At 41.5% G+C, this 16,841-nt stretch overlaps 1 protein-coding gene across 1 annotated transcript; it reads left to right on the forward strand.

Moving 5' to 3' along the window:
* Positions 1 to 303: 303 nt before the first annotated feature.
* Positions 304 to 16,434, forward strand: LOC104499743 (zinc finger protein ZFAT-like; the record flags this gene model as incomplete). The annotated part of the gene is made up of 4 exons (XM_010143291.1): positions 304 to 422; positions 2,149 to 2,275; positions 3,995 to 4,125; positions 16,195 to 16,434. Coding segments are annotated over 4 exons (617 nt in total), but the record flags the coding sequence as incomplete, so codon positions are not given.
* Between the last annotated feature and the right edge of the window lie 407 nt (positions 16,435 to 16,841).

Consider the following 16,841-nt stretch of genomic DNA (forward strand, 5'->3'; position numbering starts at 1 on the left):
GCAACTTCACACCCACCAGCAGGAAGCCTGCAGGCAGGGAAGCAAGACTGCTATAGATTCCCAGATAGGTGAGTTGTTCCAGACTCCTTCCATTACCATTATCCAATATTGCCCTTTAAGCATTGTGAGAGTTCAACTACTTTATTTTCCCCCCCTTTTTCCATGTTGGACAGATGGCTAAAGGAAACCCTTCTAAATTACAGTTATGTGGCTTGATCGAGATGGGGTCAAATTAAATACTTCTGCCTTGAAAAATAAGTTGTATGAAAATAACTCAGTAAATTTATCTGTGTTTCCTTACAGGTGGCATTAAGTGTCCTGTTTGCAGCTTTGTGTATGGTACAAAATGGGAGTTCAACAGACATCTTAAAAACAAGCATGGAATGAAGCTAGTGGAACATGATGGGGAGACCAAGTGGGAGGTAAAGCAAAGTTGCCATGGCTTTGGCTTAGGATTTTTAAAAAGTCTCGTGAGAAAAGGAAGGACAAGAATAAGAAGTATTCAAAAATGTGGTCGTTATGTAAGATCAGGAGGTCATGTCATCTCATCTCATCTCCACTTTGAATGTGTACATTGCTATGGCTGTTAAGCTTGACTGCTTCAACATCAGTAGGATTAACAACCTTGTAAGCGCTTATTTCTGCACGTTAGGGCTCTAGTCCTCTGCTTGCAGCAGAAGGGGTGAAAGTTTTAGCAAAAGGTGTAATTGAAAAACTTCCCGCATTTTGTAATGGGCCGAATATTAACTGGGGTTAGTTAAGCAAGATATGCAAAGCTGCAGACTTATATCGATTAATGGAAAAAAAAATGCTTATGTCTAGGTCCAGAAAAGTTTAGAATCTAGAAAACTGAATTTATCAATTAATCAGCTAAAAGAATGGTATTGTTACACAGAGTAACTCTTCTATCGTTTGTTCTGTGGTTGCAGCTTCAGTCTGAAGTACACAGGAAATGACAGTATCGCTAAGATCAGACGTTAGAAAATTTATTAGACCTAAGAAGCTGAGTCAGGAAAAAAAAAAATCAAAGGAACAACCTGAATTTTCTTGGTTTGGGTGGGAAAGGGCAGCTGCCTTGAGAGGGCTTACCCTTTCAGGCTGTCCTCTGCTGTCACGTGCATAGCAAATGGTTCTGAAGGGAAGACCGTTCCTCTTGCAGAGCAGGGCTGACGGTAGATGCAGAAGCTATGGGGAAACCACAGAACTATCTAGACACTTTTATTGAAAACATTACGGTCGACAAGAGGAATCTTCTCCGCTGCCTGAGTAGGCTGCTGTTATCCATTGAGAGGAAGAAGCCAGAAGTCAACTGCAGTTGGCTGATGTCCACAGTTTAAGACCTGTTCTGCTAAATTTCAGGCAGTCTAACCTACACTGTAAATCTAACGCTTGATTGGAAGAGCTGTCCTGCACTTCTTGTTTAACAGTTTTCGAATATCCACAAATTCAATGTTCAGTCCTTGGAAAATAGCGGAGTGGGTTCTATATGGACAGTTATTCAAAGAAGACAGGGCAAGCATTTTAAAACGTGGTCCTTCAAAGTATTGTACCCGTGTGCATTTCGGTAATATTCTCTGTACGTTCTCCCAGTAGATGCTTCCAACCTGAAAAAATAAGAGGACACCCAGGATGCAAAGGGTGTCTGTGACCCCATGTCTCTGCTGCTGTAATGGCTGTAAAGCAAGTCCCATCAGAGCAGGAATCCGTGTTGACATCTTGAAAAAACATGGTTATGGAAAGGATAATTTTTCTAAAACAAAATGCCATTTTCAAACTTGAGAGGTGTTTTACCAGATCTGCCAGGACATGCATCATAAACTAATTTTGCCCACGAGGTCCTTACCAGACCCTGATACAATAGAAATCTGTGGTTAGTTCTGAAATAACTGTGCAACAAAAATGAAGACAAGAAAATTGAGCACACTTAAAACAACTTTTGAAGCAGAACCGAGAGGAGAACGATGGGGTGCTATCCTGACTCCCATACAATATTCTCCGTGATTTCTCTTTCAGCTAGTATTTCCGTAACTCTTGTTACCATATTTGTTGTCCAAAACTCATTCCTTTAAACTCAGAACTTTCATTGTTCTCTAAATTGCTAAAAAGAGAGTGAGATGATTCATGCCTTGTCTGGGTTTTGTTGTCAAGTTAACTGCTGAAGTTTCTGAAGAAGCATCCACTCAGTATGTCCATATCACGGAGGCTGGGGAAGATGTTCAAGGCACTCAAGCTGCTGTAGCCGCGTTGCAGAACCTTAGATACACTTCTGAGAATGGTACGTTACCTTTTTTAGGTTGGAACACAAAACATTTGTGTTTTTCATGAATATCTAATTCTTCTGCATAGAATATATATGATCTGTGAAACGACAAAAAATAATGAAGTTTGTCACCCAGGAGTTACTTCCAGGAGGTTATATTTTACTTTGAGGATAAGTAACGAGAAATGACCATTCTTTGTGAATTTCTATAGCTGTAAGCCATTAATACTTATCACACTCTGTTTTGCCCTGTGTTATCAGGTGTGTGGCATTTCCTGCCTCTGTGGTTAAATCTGTTGTGAGCTCAGCTGCCTTGGCAGAGCAGGTGGTGTGTATCCGATGGCAGGTCTCTAGCTATTGCCTTAAGTCAGCCAGGCGGCAGAGGGGACACAGTGGCGTTGCTCATGTACCGCGTTCCTTACACAGGACTAACAAACTTAATTCTGACGGTACGCAAGACTAAGTAAACTACTCTCTATCAGACTGAGGAAAAGCAAGAGTGGGATAAGATCCCAATTGCCAAATGGGAAATAACAAAAACTGAAAGAAAAGAAAAAACGTCCGGATTTCCGAGAGTGTTAAAACATCTGAGGCTAGAGTAGGTGTCTGTATGTTTGGGTTTTACATATATAAAGGCATCTGTTATGAGAAGGTGGAATTTTACAATTGTTTGTTACAGTTGTCTTTATGGTTCATAATACAGATACATTTTGAAAACTCTCACTTCTAATTTCCAAGCATGTTGCAGTTAAATTATGTTACTGACAATTTCTGTATATTATTTTTACTGGGAATTCTGAATGAGTAAAAACCTGTGAGAACTTTTCTTACATTTATATATATATATTTAAACTAAAATAAACATGATCATGGGATATGCTGTACAAAACGGTTTTGACTTTAAGCATGAGGGTGTCCTTTTCAGAATAGAATGATTTGCTTTTTAGTATGTCCATCTTCAGACACTCTTACAGCATATTCCCTCTATGTATGAAAACCAGTTCTATCTTGTCTAAAGACACAGAGAAAACAAAGTTAAGCAAGCAAACATGTTTCAGTGCTCGCATAAACTTGTTCCTTACATGGATAACAAAATGTCAGTGCTTTCTGTTTGAAATGAGATTATCTGACATAGATTCCCACCACAGAATCAACCCCGGTTTAAAAGGGTTGGGGATTAAGAGATGCGCTTTATTCTGTTTACTACTTCTTCCTAGTTCCAACAGCAGTTACAGCAAGTACAAGGCAGTTTAACACGACTCCGACAGCTTCTCTCTGACATCTCTCATGCTGACAATGGGCGCGTGGGGATGGTGAACGCGGGTTTGTAACACACCGAATAGCTGCTGAGGTTATGGGTATAGAGTTCCAGCTCTGCTCGGGCTGGGTGTCTGGCAAGGGCACATTTGGGTTTGTAAAGTCTTGCAGCTTCCTAATTTACAGCTGCCGTTACGAGTTTTACCTGTTGTTTGTTTGTTTAATATATTCTCTAGATCTTTTTCAGATAGGCATAAAAATGATCAGTGTGGCTTCGCTTGCTGATTCTGGCATTCCTCAGGCAAATTTGTTCTGTGAATACTTTCCTGCCATAGATCGCTTACTAAAGCGCCATGTTCTTGAGCCCTTTGACATTCATAAACAGCGCTGTGAGCCGGGGGGCAGGCGGGAGCGGACTGACGTACCGGTAGAACTGTTTCACTGTAATGATCCTACAGTTACTGTCTTTCTGATAAGGCGAAAGGCTTGATCCGACAGCTGTAAACATCCTGCAGCAAATCATCGAGTTGGGTTCGGAAACCCACGATGCCACCGCAGTTGCTTCTGTAGTTACCATGGCACCTGGCACTGTGACAGTGGTAAAGCAGGTAAGAGCTCTCTTCTTCTCTAAACCAGCTATATTTAATTTTCGTCCATTTGTTGTGAAATCAGTATTATTTTGCAGGACTAAATTTTGAGTGATCATGCAAGACACATAGAATATTTCCTTATTTTTTTACTACATGTTGTGTGTGTATGTGTTTATATGCCCTCACCCTTACATGTTTATATATAAAAATACACTCACACATTCATTTTTATACATATAAAAATACATTTTTGCACGTATGTAAAATACAAGGGAACAAATACATGTATATATGTATGTGTTGGTGTGAAAATACAGCTATTTTCCAGCAGGCTTTTAAAAATAACCTTCCTGCACTGTGCATTAGCACTAAGTTCCGTTGTTACCTGAAAGAATCAGGGGTCCTTGGCGCAGCATTCATCCAGGTACAGAAGGGCCTTGGAAGGGCATGGCAGGGCCTTGGCTTGTGCAGAACCGTGCGTGCTCTGCAACCCTCGTGCCGTAAGACTGTCCCCAGAGATGAACCGTTGGGGTTAGTCTTTGCAGTGCTGTTCTGTGGCTGACCTTTGACAGGCTTGTGGGGCAATGAAGTGGTGTAACCCAGGGTCGAATGCAGCATTAGCCATTGGTGTTTGTGCTGTCTGTCAATACGCCCAAAACCTGCCCTTCCCTTGAAAATGCGTCTTTTGAGCCCCTTCTGCTAAATGTGTAAGAGAAAGTGACTGCTGAAGTAGCAGCTTTCAAGGAGAAACAAGGTGTTGATGTTTGGATGTTAAACTGTAAAAATACATAATTCATTAATTCTTCCTTCTCCAATTAATAAATCTGATCAATGTCTGATTCATCTTGAAATCTGTTGTCTTCCTTGTTAGACCATCGGAATTTACTGATAGCCTTCTGTAAATGTTTATATTCCAAATTAATTTCATCCCTCACCTTTTAATCCGTAATTCTCACCTTTTTTGTTCACAAGCTGCTAAGCATTGATCACCTCTTTTCCCCTCGCCTGGTATACATCAATGACTCTCACTGGTCTGATGTCAAACTGTTGCGAGCTCCACTCCTGTATCAAATCACATACGGAATTCTCAGAACACAGGATTTCCTTGCTGCTTTTCTTTTCTCCCCACGCACACCCTTTAGAGTCTTGTTAATATAAAATGCCTTTTTCACCCTAACTCGAAGTTGCACAGAAGCAAAATCAGTGAAGGATGTAAGTACGTCTCGAGCCGAGTGATCCTGAGCTCCCTCTGTTGTCCTGGATTTTGCTAGTGCCTTGCTTTGACGCACGAAGCACCGTTCCTCTCTTGGCAGGTTTGCTGTGTGTGCTGGCATACCTGCTCCTTCCTTCCTCTGGCAGCCCCAGGGACCTCTCACTTGGTGGGTGCAGATCAGTGGCAGTGGGCCTGCTGAGAGCTGACTGGCTGCTGGCTGCCTTTAGGGGGCTTTATGGAAGCAGAGCAAGGACCAGGTGAGGTCTGTAGATGATGAGTATTTTCCTTCGAAATTTTTCTTTCATTTTCCCCTTTTAATTTTCTATATGAATCAGTGTTTGATCAAACTGGGTTTGATCTGTTACACAGTTCTAGTTAGTTTCCATTTCTTCCCACCAGAAGATTGCTTCAGAATTACAGCGACATCTGTTGCTAATTTGAGAGAAAGAAGTCTTTAGATGTTATTGAAGTGACTGTAATCCTCCCCTGTTCAGAACTGTCAGCTTTTCTTTTTTCTTCAATACTGACTTGCTTTGTGTGAGATATCACTCATTTGTACTTACGACTCTGTCAGGTATTAATTATGCTGAGTGCCTGATTGTTAACCTTGAAGTGATCTTAAGACATGTTCGTTTTTCTCTTTCCTGCTGGAAGGATTATTCTACACTTTCTTCTGTGACCTTCAGCTTCTCTTGTGGGTTGTGTGACAAAAAATTCATTCAGAGTGTCAGTAATATTTCAGCATCATCTGTCACTAGATTTCCACTCTTGTTCTCTAATGGCCTCACCCAGTCCTTGCTTAGCAGCTTGGATCCATTTTTTTCCTTAACAATGTTTGTTGTAGTTGGTTTGATTTTTATACTGTGACAGTGGTCTTCTGCTTTTTCTTTAAGGACGTGCGTTACTCAGCTTTTGCATCAGCCCTTACCTTCCTATCTCATTTTAGCTAGCCCTTGCAAGTTGCCTTCCTATTTCTATATGTGCACCAAGAAGTTATTAGAATGTTTTGAAAGTACTTTTTTTTGCTATAAATGTTACACTATAAATGTTACACTATAGCATTGCTTTCTTTGCCTCTCTTTTCCTCCCTGTAACTTTCTCCCGCATCTGTCCTCTTCCTTACTTTTCACCCATAAAAGTTCCATTTGCACTTGATCCTTAAAATGATGTACGAGCCCAGACATATCTATCAGAAATGCTGCCACCTTTGTGCTTTAGCACTTCCCCTCACCTGTCTGCTCAAATCCCTTTGGTGTGCAGTGCTTGGTTTCCCCTGTAGAAACACACTCTGTCTTTATCCGTAAGCCCTTTTCAGCCTATTGCACGGTGACCAGTGCATTAGGTAGATCTAACTGGTACGCATTAAAAATGGTTTTCTACTAAGTCACAAGACAGAAAGGATACCGTGTTTGAGGTGGTCTGTTAAATTACTGTTCTGGGGTGCATGTAGTCTTATTGCAAGTGTCTTAAGTCATGAATACGCATTATAATGGAGGTGAAATCAAGATCAGACTATCTGTTCAAAGCCCTCGCCTCCTGAACTGAGTGTAGAGAAGAAAAAAAATTCAGTTCTGACTTTGGAAATTGTATTTTTTGTTCATAGGAATGATTTTGGGAAAGAAAATCCTCTGACGGCATAGCAGTAACCAATCTCAGCCTGCATCAGGATTCAGCTTACGATTTTAAACCCCCAAAAATGCAAAATTAGCCCTGTTTAACTTGGTTTATGATTAGGAAATAGTAACTGTTGTTGGCTCTGATAGTGTCACATGTATGAGGCTTTTCAAAGCTCTGTCTAGAGCCTGAAATGACTGCTGAGGAATGCAGACCATACCAAATGCCCGAGAAAAATGTTAATGGAGGTTTTACCAGTATGGTCTGAGATTGGCAAAAATCCACACCGAAGCTTTGATCACAGTGTGACAGGAGAAGTGTGTCCGTGTCAGTTTGAGTCCTTTTCAGCTCCTGGTGATCCAGCTTGGATCGCTTTCTGAGAGAACTAGTGAAGACCTTCCATGATATTTGAGTTGTTCTGCCCTGCTTAAAGACCAAAAAAGTTACAAACTGGGGAAGAGGTGAGAGCCAAGAGCGCTAGGTGTGGAGAATAACAAGTAAAGAGGTTAATAAAGGCTTAGAAAAGGTGAGAAATACTGTTCAGAGTGGATGGTAAACACAGACAGGAAACTGGGGAGAAAGCCGTTTTGGGGCAACAGAGCACGCAGCGGGGCGGAGGGACTGGATGTAAAAAAAGTCATTTTGTTTTCTGCGCGTTTGCCTCTGTGTCCTGTTACAGATGTGCTTTTGCCCTCAAGCCTTAGGGTGGACATGGAATCATTTAGGTTTGTTTTTTTCGTTTTGCTAGCAGGGGCTATTTAGTCCATTACTGATACAGATGGACTGTTCCCTGGCTCCCGTGCTGAACGTAGCGGCAGGGTTGGAGGATGAGCAGTGCCTGCAGGTCTCTGCTCGAAGCCTTGTTTTTCACACAGTCTAGATGTATGAGGACTAGAACAGAGAGAGAGTGGGTGTTTAGCTCCAAACTACCTTGACATCCAGTTACTTCTTTCAGTTAGCATGTACATCAGATGACGATGTTAACTGATCCTTGAAGAAGAAGTTTGTTCCAAGTTAAACCCTTGTTTGATTTTAATATTGATTTTCTTGTGAAGAAACATTTCCCTCACAAATGAGCACTCCCGTTTTCTTAACTTTTTTCAGAGGTCTCCTGATGGGAGTGAGAACAGAACCAAGTCTATTCAGAGATTTCCCTTCCCAGCTCCGTCTCTGCTCGGTGACGGCACTGTCTGAAGTTCATGGCGTGTTTGTGCAGACAGTGGCTGCTCCCAGCAGTGACAGCGCTGGATGCTCACAGTCACAGCCAGGGGTTGGGGTGCAGAAAGGCTCTGACTTGTTCGTGCTGCTGTGCAGACCAAGGTCACTGCTGAGCCCTGTGTCCCACGGTGGGGTCAGTAAGGGAGAGGCTGCAGCTGCGGGGAGGAGCGGACAGGACAGGTGACCCCACACTGACCAGCCAGGGGTGCCATCCCACAGACGTCATATCCGGTGTAAAGCCGAGGGGTCACAAGGGTCAAGCTCTCTTCTCCAATGGCCGGTGTCTGAGGAGGACTCTGTCCGTTCTGCCCTCGATCCCAGTCCGTGCATTCCCCTCGACCCCAGTCCGTGCATTCGCGAATCCAGTTCCCATCTGCTGGTGAGTCCAGCCTGGGCCTTCCCCAGTGTCTGCCCGCAGCGTCAGTGGTGACGGTGATGTGGTGCCATCAGGGGTGTTGGGCTCGGTGTTGGTATAGTATATATTTGTGCGTATTTCATTTCGTTATTGTTATTATTCTCATTACAGCAGGTTCAGTTCTCTTTTCCAACCCATCAGTCTCTGTCCCTTACTCCCTCTCTGTTCCCCTTTGGAAAGGGAGAGGGTTCATAGAGAGCATCTGCCATTGGTCTAGTGGCCAGCCCAGCCCTAACCCGTGACAGGAGGGGACACTCTCACTGTGTAGTGTATTGAAGTTACGCTCCAGTGTGACAAGAGTCAAAGTGCATTTTCTGGGTTTCGCATCCTTGAAAGATTATTTCCCAAATCGCTCACTGCATTGACCTCATCATCAGAAGAGTTGCCCCTTGGTCTGTGTCCATTAGCTCTAATTTTAGTTGCAGTTGCTTTTCCATTTCCAGTGATCGTTAGTAGGAATATGTAACGCTAGCAAGATCCTTTCTGTTTTAATTCATTTACGTTTTGTAAATGCGTTGTATTACTTGCACCAAATCTCTTTGAAACGGAAGATAGAAACTACGGTTTTTTGTCCAAATTTGAATTTCTTTTTGCCTCAAATTACTGAACCAGAACAGTAGATTTTTGGGTTCAGTTTAAATCAGTATGCTATAGTAATCAGTTAAATTTGGAGCTTGCTATGTTTTCTGGTCTTTGTTTCATTTAGATACTGATAGACAAATGGGCTGCTAATTTGCCATGTTTAGGCCTGTAGTAAGACTTGTGTGTCATACCAGACCAGAAATTATTGCCTGATATGAGAAACTCTTCAGCAGGTGATTGTGTAGTGCTTTAAATCTTTTCCTCAGCATTGTCTTTCCTGTCTGAACAAGCCACTCCTCATTCAGAGCAGCTCCTGCCTGCCTCATACACAGAGGACTGCCAGAGAGCAGAGCTGTCGTCTTTGTTCTAACCAGACAAAATCGACACCCCACAAAACCAGCTAACCTATGCCCATGGTGTCGTTCACCATGTCAACACCCCTGTTCTTTTCCTTAATTCTGGATTATTCTGAACAATACGTCTGCATGAGCACTGCAGATGTTTGTATGCTGCCTTGCTCATAGCACATGAACATGTAGAAGCTTTAGTCAAAAATCCAGAGCTTCACGAGCTGAGTAAGACACAGACATTTGACGTTACATTGCCAGTCTGGACAACCTCCTCCTGTCCCAGGTAAGGGTTGCACCTATCCTCTAAAGCTTTCCTGTTGCTCTAGAGCCATCACTTCAGGCTTGCTCTGAAGATGACCAAGATGATTGTGTTAATCGCTAATCATTAGTGTTAATCACTAAGATGATTATGTCAGTCCTTCTGCCCAGCTGTTCATCAGCAGTCTGCCTTCTTTTCCAATGGGATGTAAGTCTTCCCTCTTACTGCAGCCAGAAAGCTGGTGTCCTCTTCAGGTGGGGTTCTTGGGCCTTACATGCAGGTGATTAGCCAACCGGTGCTGACTTGTTCCGCATGACAACTTTAACGTGGTCTCTTATTTCAACCACTTAGGTAAAATGGTTGTCCAAGCCATCATTATTTTATGCTACAGTTAACTCTGATAGTCTTTTTCCTGACATTCACAGATCATGTTTTGTCCCTTCTGAATTCTTTCAGAAAAATCCAAAGATTACATTTCTGTGTCCCTCTTGACATCACCATCTTTTATTCTGTTCACTTGATGTTAGTTTTTTGCCACATCAAACCTTCTCTTCATTTCCAAGAATTTTTACTCTTTTCTGACTTAGTTTCTCATCAGCTGTAAAGATTTTGACTACTACCTTTGCTCAGTCCACGAAGATTTAATTGCTCATTACTTTCTTCAAACGAGTTTCTTAATACCTTCTTCCGCATTGTGATTAGTCACGTGGATTTTTAATGAAGAGCAGTTTGTACCTCATTGTCTTCTCTCAATTCTTCGAAAATACGATGACAGTAATTATCTGTGGTTAAGCTGTTGGGACATGGATATTAATGCCTCTCACACAAAACTACTGCTGTCTCTTTCATGTTGTGCTCCTCCACCTCCCTTTGTCTGTATCTGGTTACTGTCTTTTAGTTTCTATTGAAATTACATGGCCTTTGGGGCATGAAATACTTTTTCTGTGTAGCATACCTCATACAGTGCAGGTCCTGGTCCAAAGTGCTGCAGTAACTGGCTGATGAATTCTTTCTGGTTTTCTGTCATTTAGAAATAAGAGACAGGACTGATGTTCTTACTACCTCTGTAGCTTGGAGTGTAGGGTTAACTCTATTCCTGAAAAGCGTAGTAACTTATTTTCACCCTAGTCTTCTACATAATTTGCTCAGAAGAGTAAATATATCAACTGTTTCACTAAGCAGATCTTTATCAAGCTTAAGAAAACACTGGAATTCCATGCATTTCACCCTTTATTTTATTTCCTTTCATCCTTTTATTCTGTGATGTCTTCAAGCTCCGGTAAAATTCTACTGTGGTTTCAGTCACTTTCTTCAAAGTGGCAGTGGTGGCAAGGCCCAGCAAAGATTACACATCAGCTTGACGCTCATCGCACAACAGAATTTTACAGCGTAACACACCTTCAAAAATAAGTATCTAATAATATTTGCATGGCTGTCATGTCAAGGGCTGCTGCACGTTGTACTTCAGCAACAGACCTTACGTTTCAGACTGGCTCTGATTTGTACCCGCACGACGCTGGGTGCTGGTGTTCATATAGAAAATTTGCCAGTGCCTGGAGTTACGTACAGGGTGATTAAGTTTGGGATTTCTTTAGGACGTGGAGCAGTTTGATGCTCAGCGTGACCATACCAGCAAAGGAAATTTTGACTGGGGCGGATGGCCCTGTTTTCTCAGCCTCTGTGTCATCTGTGTCATCTCAAATCAAGGTTGCTGTCGTGTTAGAGCTCTTGAAATGACGGCAGTGTCACCATACTTTCTCAGAAGGAGATCTGGTGACACAGTGTTTTGCCAGATGAGAAGTTGCCAGTCACAGTCTCTCTGTCAGGATATATCCAACCAGCCAATTGCTAAAACTGTTTTTAAAAGCTACGTCACCAGTATGGAGATTGGTTTGCCACCTTGCATTTTTTATTCATGCGAAGCAAGTCTTTCAAATTGAAGTCTCTTCGTATTCTGGAACTATTGTGCACCCGATTGTCTTTGTTTTGTAGCTTATTGTAGAAGTTCATATGATCAAATTACAGCGTTTTCTCTGTGTGTGTTTGTCACACAGTATCTGTGAACTAGAGCAGAGAGAAAGGGAGTTCAGATCATTCAAAAGGCACTGAACAAAACAGTAGAGCCAGTCCCGTAGGCACTGATGTAGGCTGGCACATCACATACCGCGGTGCTCTCTATGATCTAGAATGCTTATACTCACTTTCCCTTTTAATCCTTGCTGTAGGTATGTTGTATATTTTCTTAGTATGGTGTCTTTCGATAGAAATAGGACCTAGTGTAAGGTTTAAATCCTGTGAGATCTCTGTGATTAACTTTTCTTCTTTGTGGTAAACTGAAAGGCCGCATTCAATCTGAAATCGAGAGAGAGATTCTGTAGAGGATTTTGGGTCAAGCCCAGCAAGACACTTTTAATCACTGGACCTGCAACTCCTGCTGACTTCAAAGGAAGTTGAAGATACTCGTCATTTCTCAGAGTGAGATCTAGAATAACAAGGCAGCTTTAGCATCTTGCTGCAAATATGTTTTTTAACTCCTTCTCAGGGAAGAAGTTGTATTTTCCTTAATGGCTCGAATTAATTTATCTCAAATTAAAAAAGACTTGCTCATTTTGAAGGGAAGAAATTTCTCTAAGACATACCCACTTTTAGTGTCACTTACATGTATTTGGATGGTCCTCGGATATTTAGATTAAGAACATTTATAATTTAGAAGTGAGCTTCTTGTGAAGAAATGGGGTGAAAGTCCCATTGGCTTTTGTGAGAGACACATTTAGCTAGTAAAGGATATTCTGCAGGTACTGAATTGATTTAATGTGCCAGGTGAGTGTGGCTTCAGCTTCTTGCTGTCGTTCTTTAGCAAAGGATAAGCAGCCAGATGCTTTTCAGCTGGCTCTCAAACAGAAAAGAGGTCTTAGATGATACTCCTCAGAAGATTTCAGGAGCCCACGAAAAGAATTGAGTGTAGTGACTTCATTCATTACGATGGCAGCTGTCCCACTGTTTCATCAATGTGAGGGATGTAAATTAATGTTTCGAGACTATTCCCTGTGGAACAATCTAATAGGAACCAAGCAGAAGCATGTAAACACTGAACTGATTTGAAATGTAAATATCCAAAATAATGTGGTGATTTGTCAAACTACAAGGATTACAGATAGCTGTCCAGAATAGATACGGGGTGCTGGAAACACCAGAACGAAGGGCATTAGTCTTCTTTACCCTGCATGACAAGGGTAGTGCAACCACATCTATAAGGTTGAGTAGGGAGGTTAAATTAACTTTCTTTATTGGCCATTTTCATTTCAAAAGGATATAAAACTGAATAAGTATTAGATTGCTGCTATTGACTTGAATGAGATTCTGGTTTCATTTCATTTTCATGTCAGCAGTGCTGTATTTATTTTCCTTTCTTCGTTATTTATGTACACTTGCAAAACTATCTTTAAAATTATTTACGGGTTTTTATTTAGAGTGACTCAAGTGAGACTGTACGAGATCCTTCTCAGATTGCCTTGTGCATTCTTGCAGCTCTTAGGAAACGTAGTGTAATTTTTCTGGCCTGAGATGTGTTGTCAAAGGATAATGGACAGTGCACTAGCACAGGAGAAGTTACTTTATAGTACCTAAAGGGCCGAATTCTAGACACTGCTCTTCCTGTATTTCTTTGAGGGTCTCTAGCATCAAGGGCTGTAATTGTGAGCTGATTCGTAACAAGCGGTGAGGTTTTAATTAATGTTTTAAACTGTGGCTTCCTATCTGAATTCTCTAGTTATTTAGACTTTCTGCCTATTGTGATCTTCATTAGTAGATCTTGTGTGTGTCCTTTCCTATCACATGGGAGCTGACACAGGAGCAAGTAGCCTCAGGAAAGAGGAGGGGACAGTTTTGAAAAGGGAGTCCTGTGTATGGCTTCACAAAATTCCTACTGCTTTCAATAGGGCTTGAGGTTTCTTTAATATTTAAAAAAAAAAACCAACAAGGGGGGGTGGTGGTGTATGGGGAGGAACAAGAGAATAAAATTAGCAGTGCTGTTTCTCTCATGATTTAGCTCCTTGTTTTCCAAAGAGTGGCTTGAGCTTCCATTAGTAAAGGATGCTTCAGTCATACCCATATTCTGTGACAACATCAATTAGTTTTTCTGCTCTTGTGTCAAGTCAAGCATCCAGCATTACCCACTTTTGTAGGATGTTGAGCTTGAGCTTAAGCAGGAGCTGTTTAAAGTAACTTTCAATTAAAATGTCCAGCTATTCTTGGTAAAAGAAACAGAATGTGGAAAGGGCTGCAGCCCATTCCTGAAGTTTTATCCCTGTAACCTGAATCCTGTGCCACAAAGCCAGAGGCAGCATCAGTAGGTATGAGTGTGCTGTCGCATTAAGGTCATTGATAACGGTGAGGTTCTCTTCAGAGGTAGAATCTGTCACCAGATAAAATCCACATACATTTCATCATTGTGTTACAGGCACACTGACATACATACATGAGACCGCAGAATAATTTAACCCCTGAGCATACTTTTATTGTTCGAGAAAAGCTTTGTGTAGCCTGATGAATAGAGTGGAAGTTCAAAGTGATAGAAGGGGGTTTTGTGTCCCTGAAATCTTCGTTTGCAGGTATTTCAAACACAGAATAATAAAGGTAGAAGGCAGCATACACAATGGGAGTGGCTGCTTAGGGGAAAAAACTGAACTTGGGAAAGTGTGTCAGGAAAACACACACACAGAACTTTTTCTCCTTGCTGGTATCCGGGGAGTCAAACACTTCCTTGGAACTTCTGCTGTAGATCTTCGCTTTTGTTCTCACTCCTCTCTTAAGCAATAATACTGTTCTTAATTATATTTGTTTGAACTTGATTGTTCTAGTAGTACTGTTAACAAAACAGCATTGTATAAATGAGGGTTGGAGGAGAACTTTTGAATTGGCTTCTGATTTTAAAAAGCGCCCCTTTCTGATCTAATATAGATTCCACGCTTTGTAGAATCTGCCATGGTTGACCTGTTCTTAAAATTGCTTATGAGTTCTATGCTGCAAAGAGCTGACCGTATCCTGCTCTGGGATAGGAGGGGACACGGAGATCCAGCAAACTGGTGGTGTAAATCCTTTGTTCTCTTCTTGTTATGCTTGGTATGGTCATTGGAAGTACCATGGAGTTTGGCTTTCCAGCCTGACGTAGGTGAGCCAGCAATTCTGTCATCATTCCCCGTTATTTCTGTAAGTGGTCAGTTTATAGATGGACTTGATGATATGAAAAACGTATGAAAAGAATGTGACCTCCTACAAATTCAATCAGCTGTTTTCTCACAGGGAGAGATAATCGTGATTTATCTCTGGAAGATTACTTCATAAACAATTTGCTAAGCCTAAATGAAAGAGAAACAGGCCTTAATAAAAACAACCCATTATCTGTAAAGAGAAGAAGGAGGATTTGAATAACTGCGTGTTGCATTTGCAGGTGGGCTGGCATTTACGATCAGCAAGTAAAACAGCTCTCTTCAACGGGCACAGGGAGTGATCTTGTACTGAAAACATCTAACAAATGCCTTTTCTTGTACCTTGCATACCAAAACCCGGCTATTCCGCTCTCTTCTCCAAAGCACATTATCACGAACACTTGAGAGGATGCATTGCCTCCACATGACTTAGTTTTCTGATGTGTTTTTGCTGACCTGCAGTGCTATGTGTAGGAGTTCTGTGTGGATCTGGTAAAGAATTATGATTCGTTCTTGAATTCTAGTACGGGCTGTAGTTTAGTAAGCGACAGACAGCTGGCTGAACTCTTTAGAATGCGATACCAAGGTGTGTTGCTTTTTCTGTTTTTGATGAGGAGCAAAATGTTCAGTAAAAATTCTGTTATTTTCAGTTGTTTCTGTCACTATCCTTCCAATACTGTAAAAGTTGCTGCCTCACAAGCAGTAGGTCTTAGGATTCTGTATCAGTAATATTTACTTTTCAGCTTTCCGGTAAAAGTCCATTATGATTTACAACAAAAATTTTGCTTCTGTGATCAATTGGTTGGCCACAGGAAAAAAAGAAAAAGAAAGAAATGAGTACAGTACATGTTTTTTCATGTGGTTTTCTTTACGGATTCTTATATCAATGCTACTAGAGGAATTGTTTGACTTCAGATTTATTAAAATAAGAGAGCTTTTGAAGGAATAACTGCTGAGAGATTACAGCTGTCTCCAAAGACCGATGTTTCCTAGAACGTTGCAGCTCTGTGCATCTCACTGAGACGGCATGTTAATGCTTGTGTATTTTGTCTAGCGATACCCTTATTATAAATCAGACGTGCTCACAACAACAGATTTTTTGTAGAACTGACATTTTCTTTCAAAACTACCTGATTTCTAATTTCTGTGTTGTATTTCCATTAATCATCACAATACCAGGTACTAATTGGAAAAGTGAAATTTCTGAAACCTCTTCAATCTCTCCTTAGGTAAAAGAAGAGGAGCAGTCAGCCAATCACACTTTGATGATTCAAGAGACACTGCAGCAGGCTTCGGTGGAGCTGTCTGAACAGCATCACCTGGTAGTCTCATCGGATGAAGTGGAGGGAATTGAGACAGTGACGGTCTATACGCAGGGTGGGGAGGCTTCGGAATTCATAGTGTATGTTCAGGAAGCTATGCAGCCTGTGGAGGAACAAATGGTGGAACAGACGGTGCAGGAACTCTAAAGAAGTGTCCAGCGAAGGTTGGCCGCTTGATTTGCCAAAGCCAAAAGTTTGGGGTTTTTTCATAGCCAAAAGCAAGCTGACAATCTTCAGTTAATTTGTGAAGCGAGACCTTGTTCCTAGAGAGTGATCTGGCCGGCTGGATTGTAGCCAGACATGTTATGTACAAAAACCTCCTCAGACTTTTTTTTCTGGAAAATGTTAATACTTGAGGAAAAGGTATCCTTCCCCTTCTTGGATCTCTCACTTGGTTCCTGTAAATCTCTACAAATATTGTCTGTTCAAAACCATGTTACCCTACAAAAACAAACCATCTATGAAGGTAGCTAGAATGTCTAGAAAAGTCCGAACATCCCATTTTATACACAAGTCATGTGTGCTTGACTGACTGGAAGCAGAGTTGTTTTTTC

Source organism: Buceros rhinoceros, unplaced genomic scaffold (assembly GCF_000710305.1).
Source record: "Buceros rhinoceros silvestris isolate BGI_N320 unplaced genomic scaffold, ASM71030v1 scaffold16289, whole genome shotgun sequence".
Taxonomy (NCBI): domain Eukaryota; kingdom Metazoa; phylum Chordata; class Aves; order Bucerotiformes; family Bucerotidae; genus Buceros; species Buceros rhinoceros.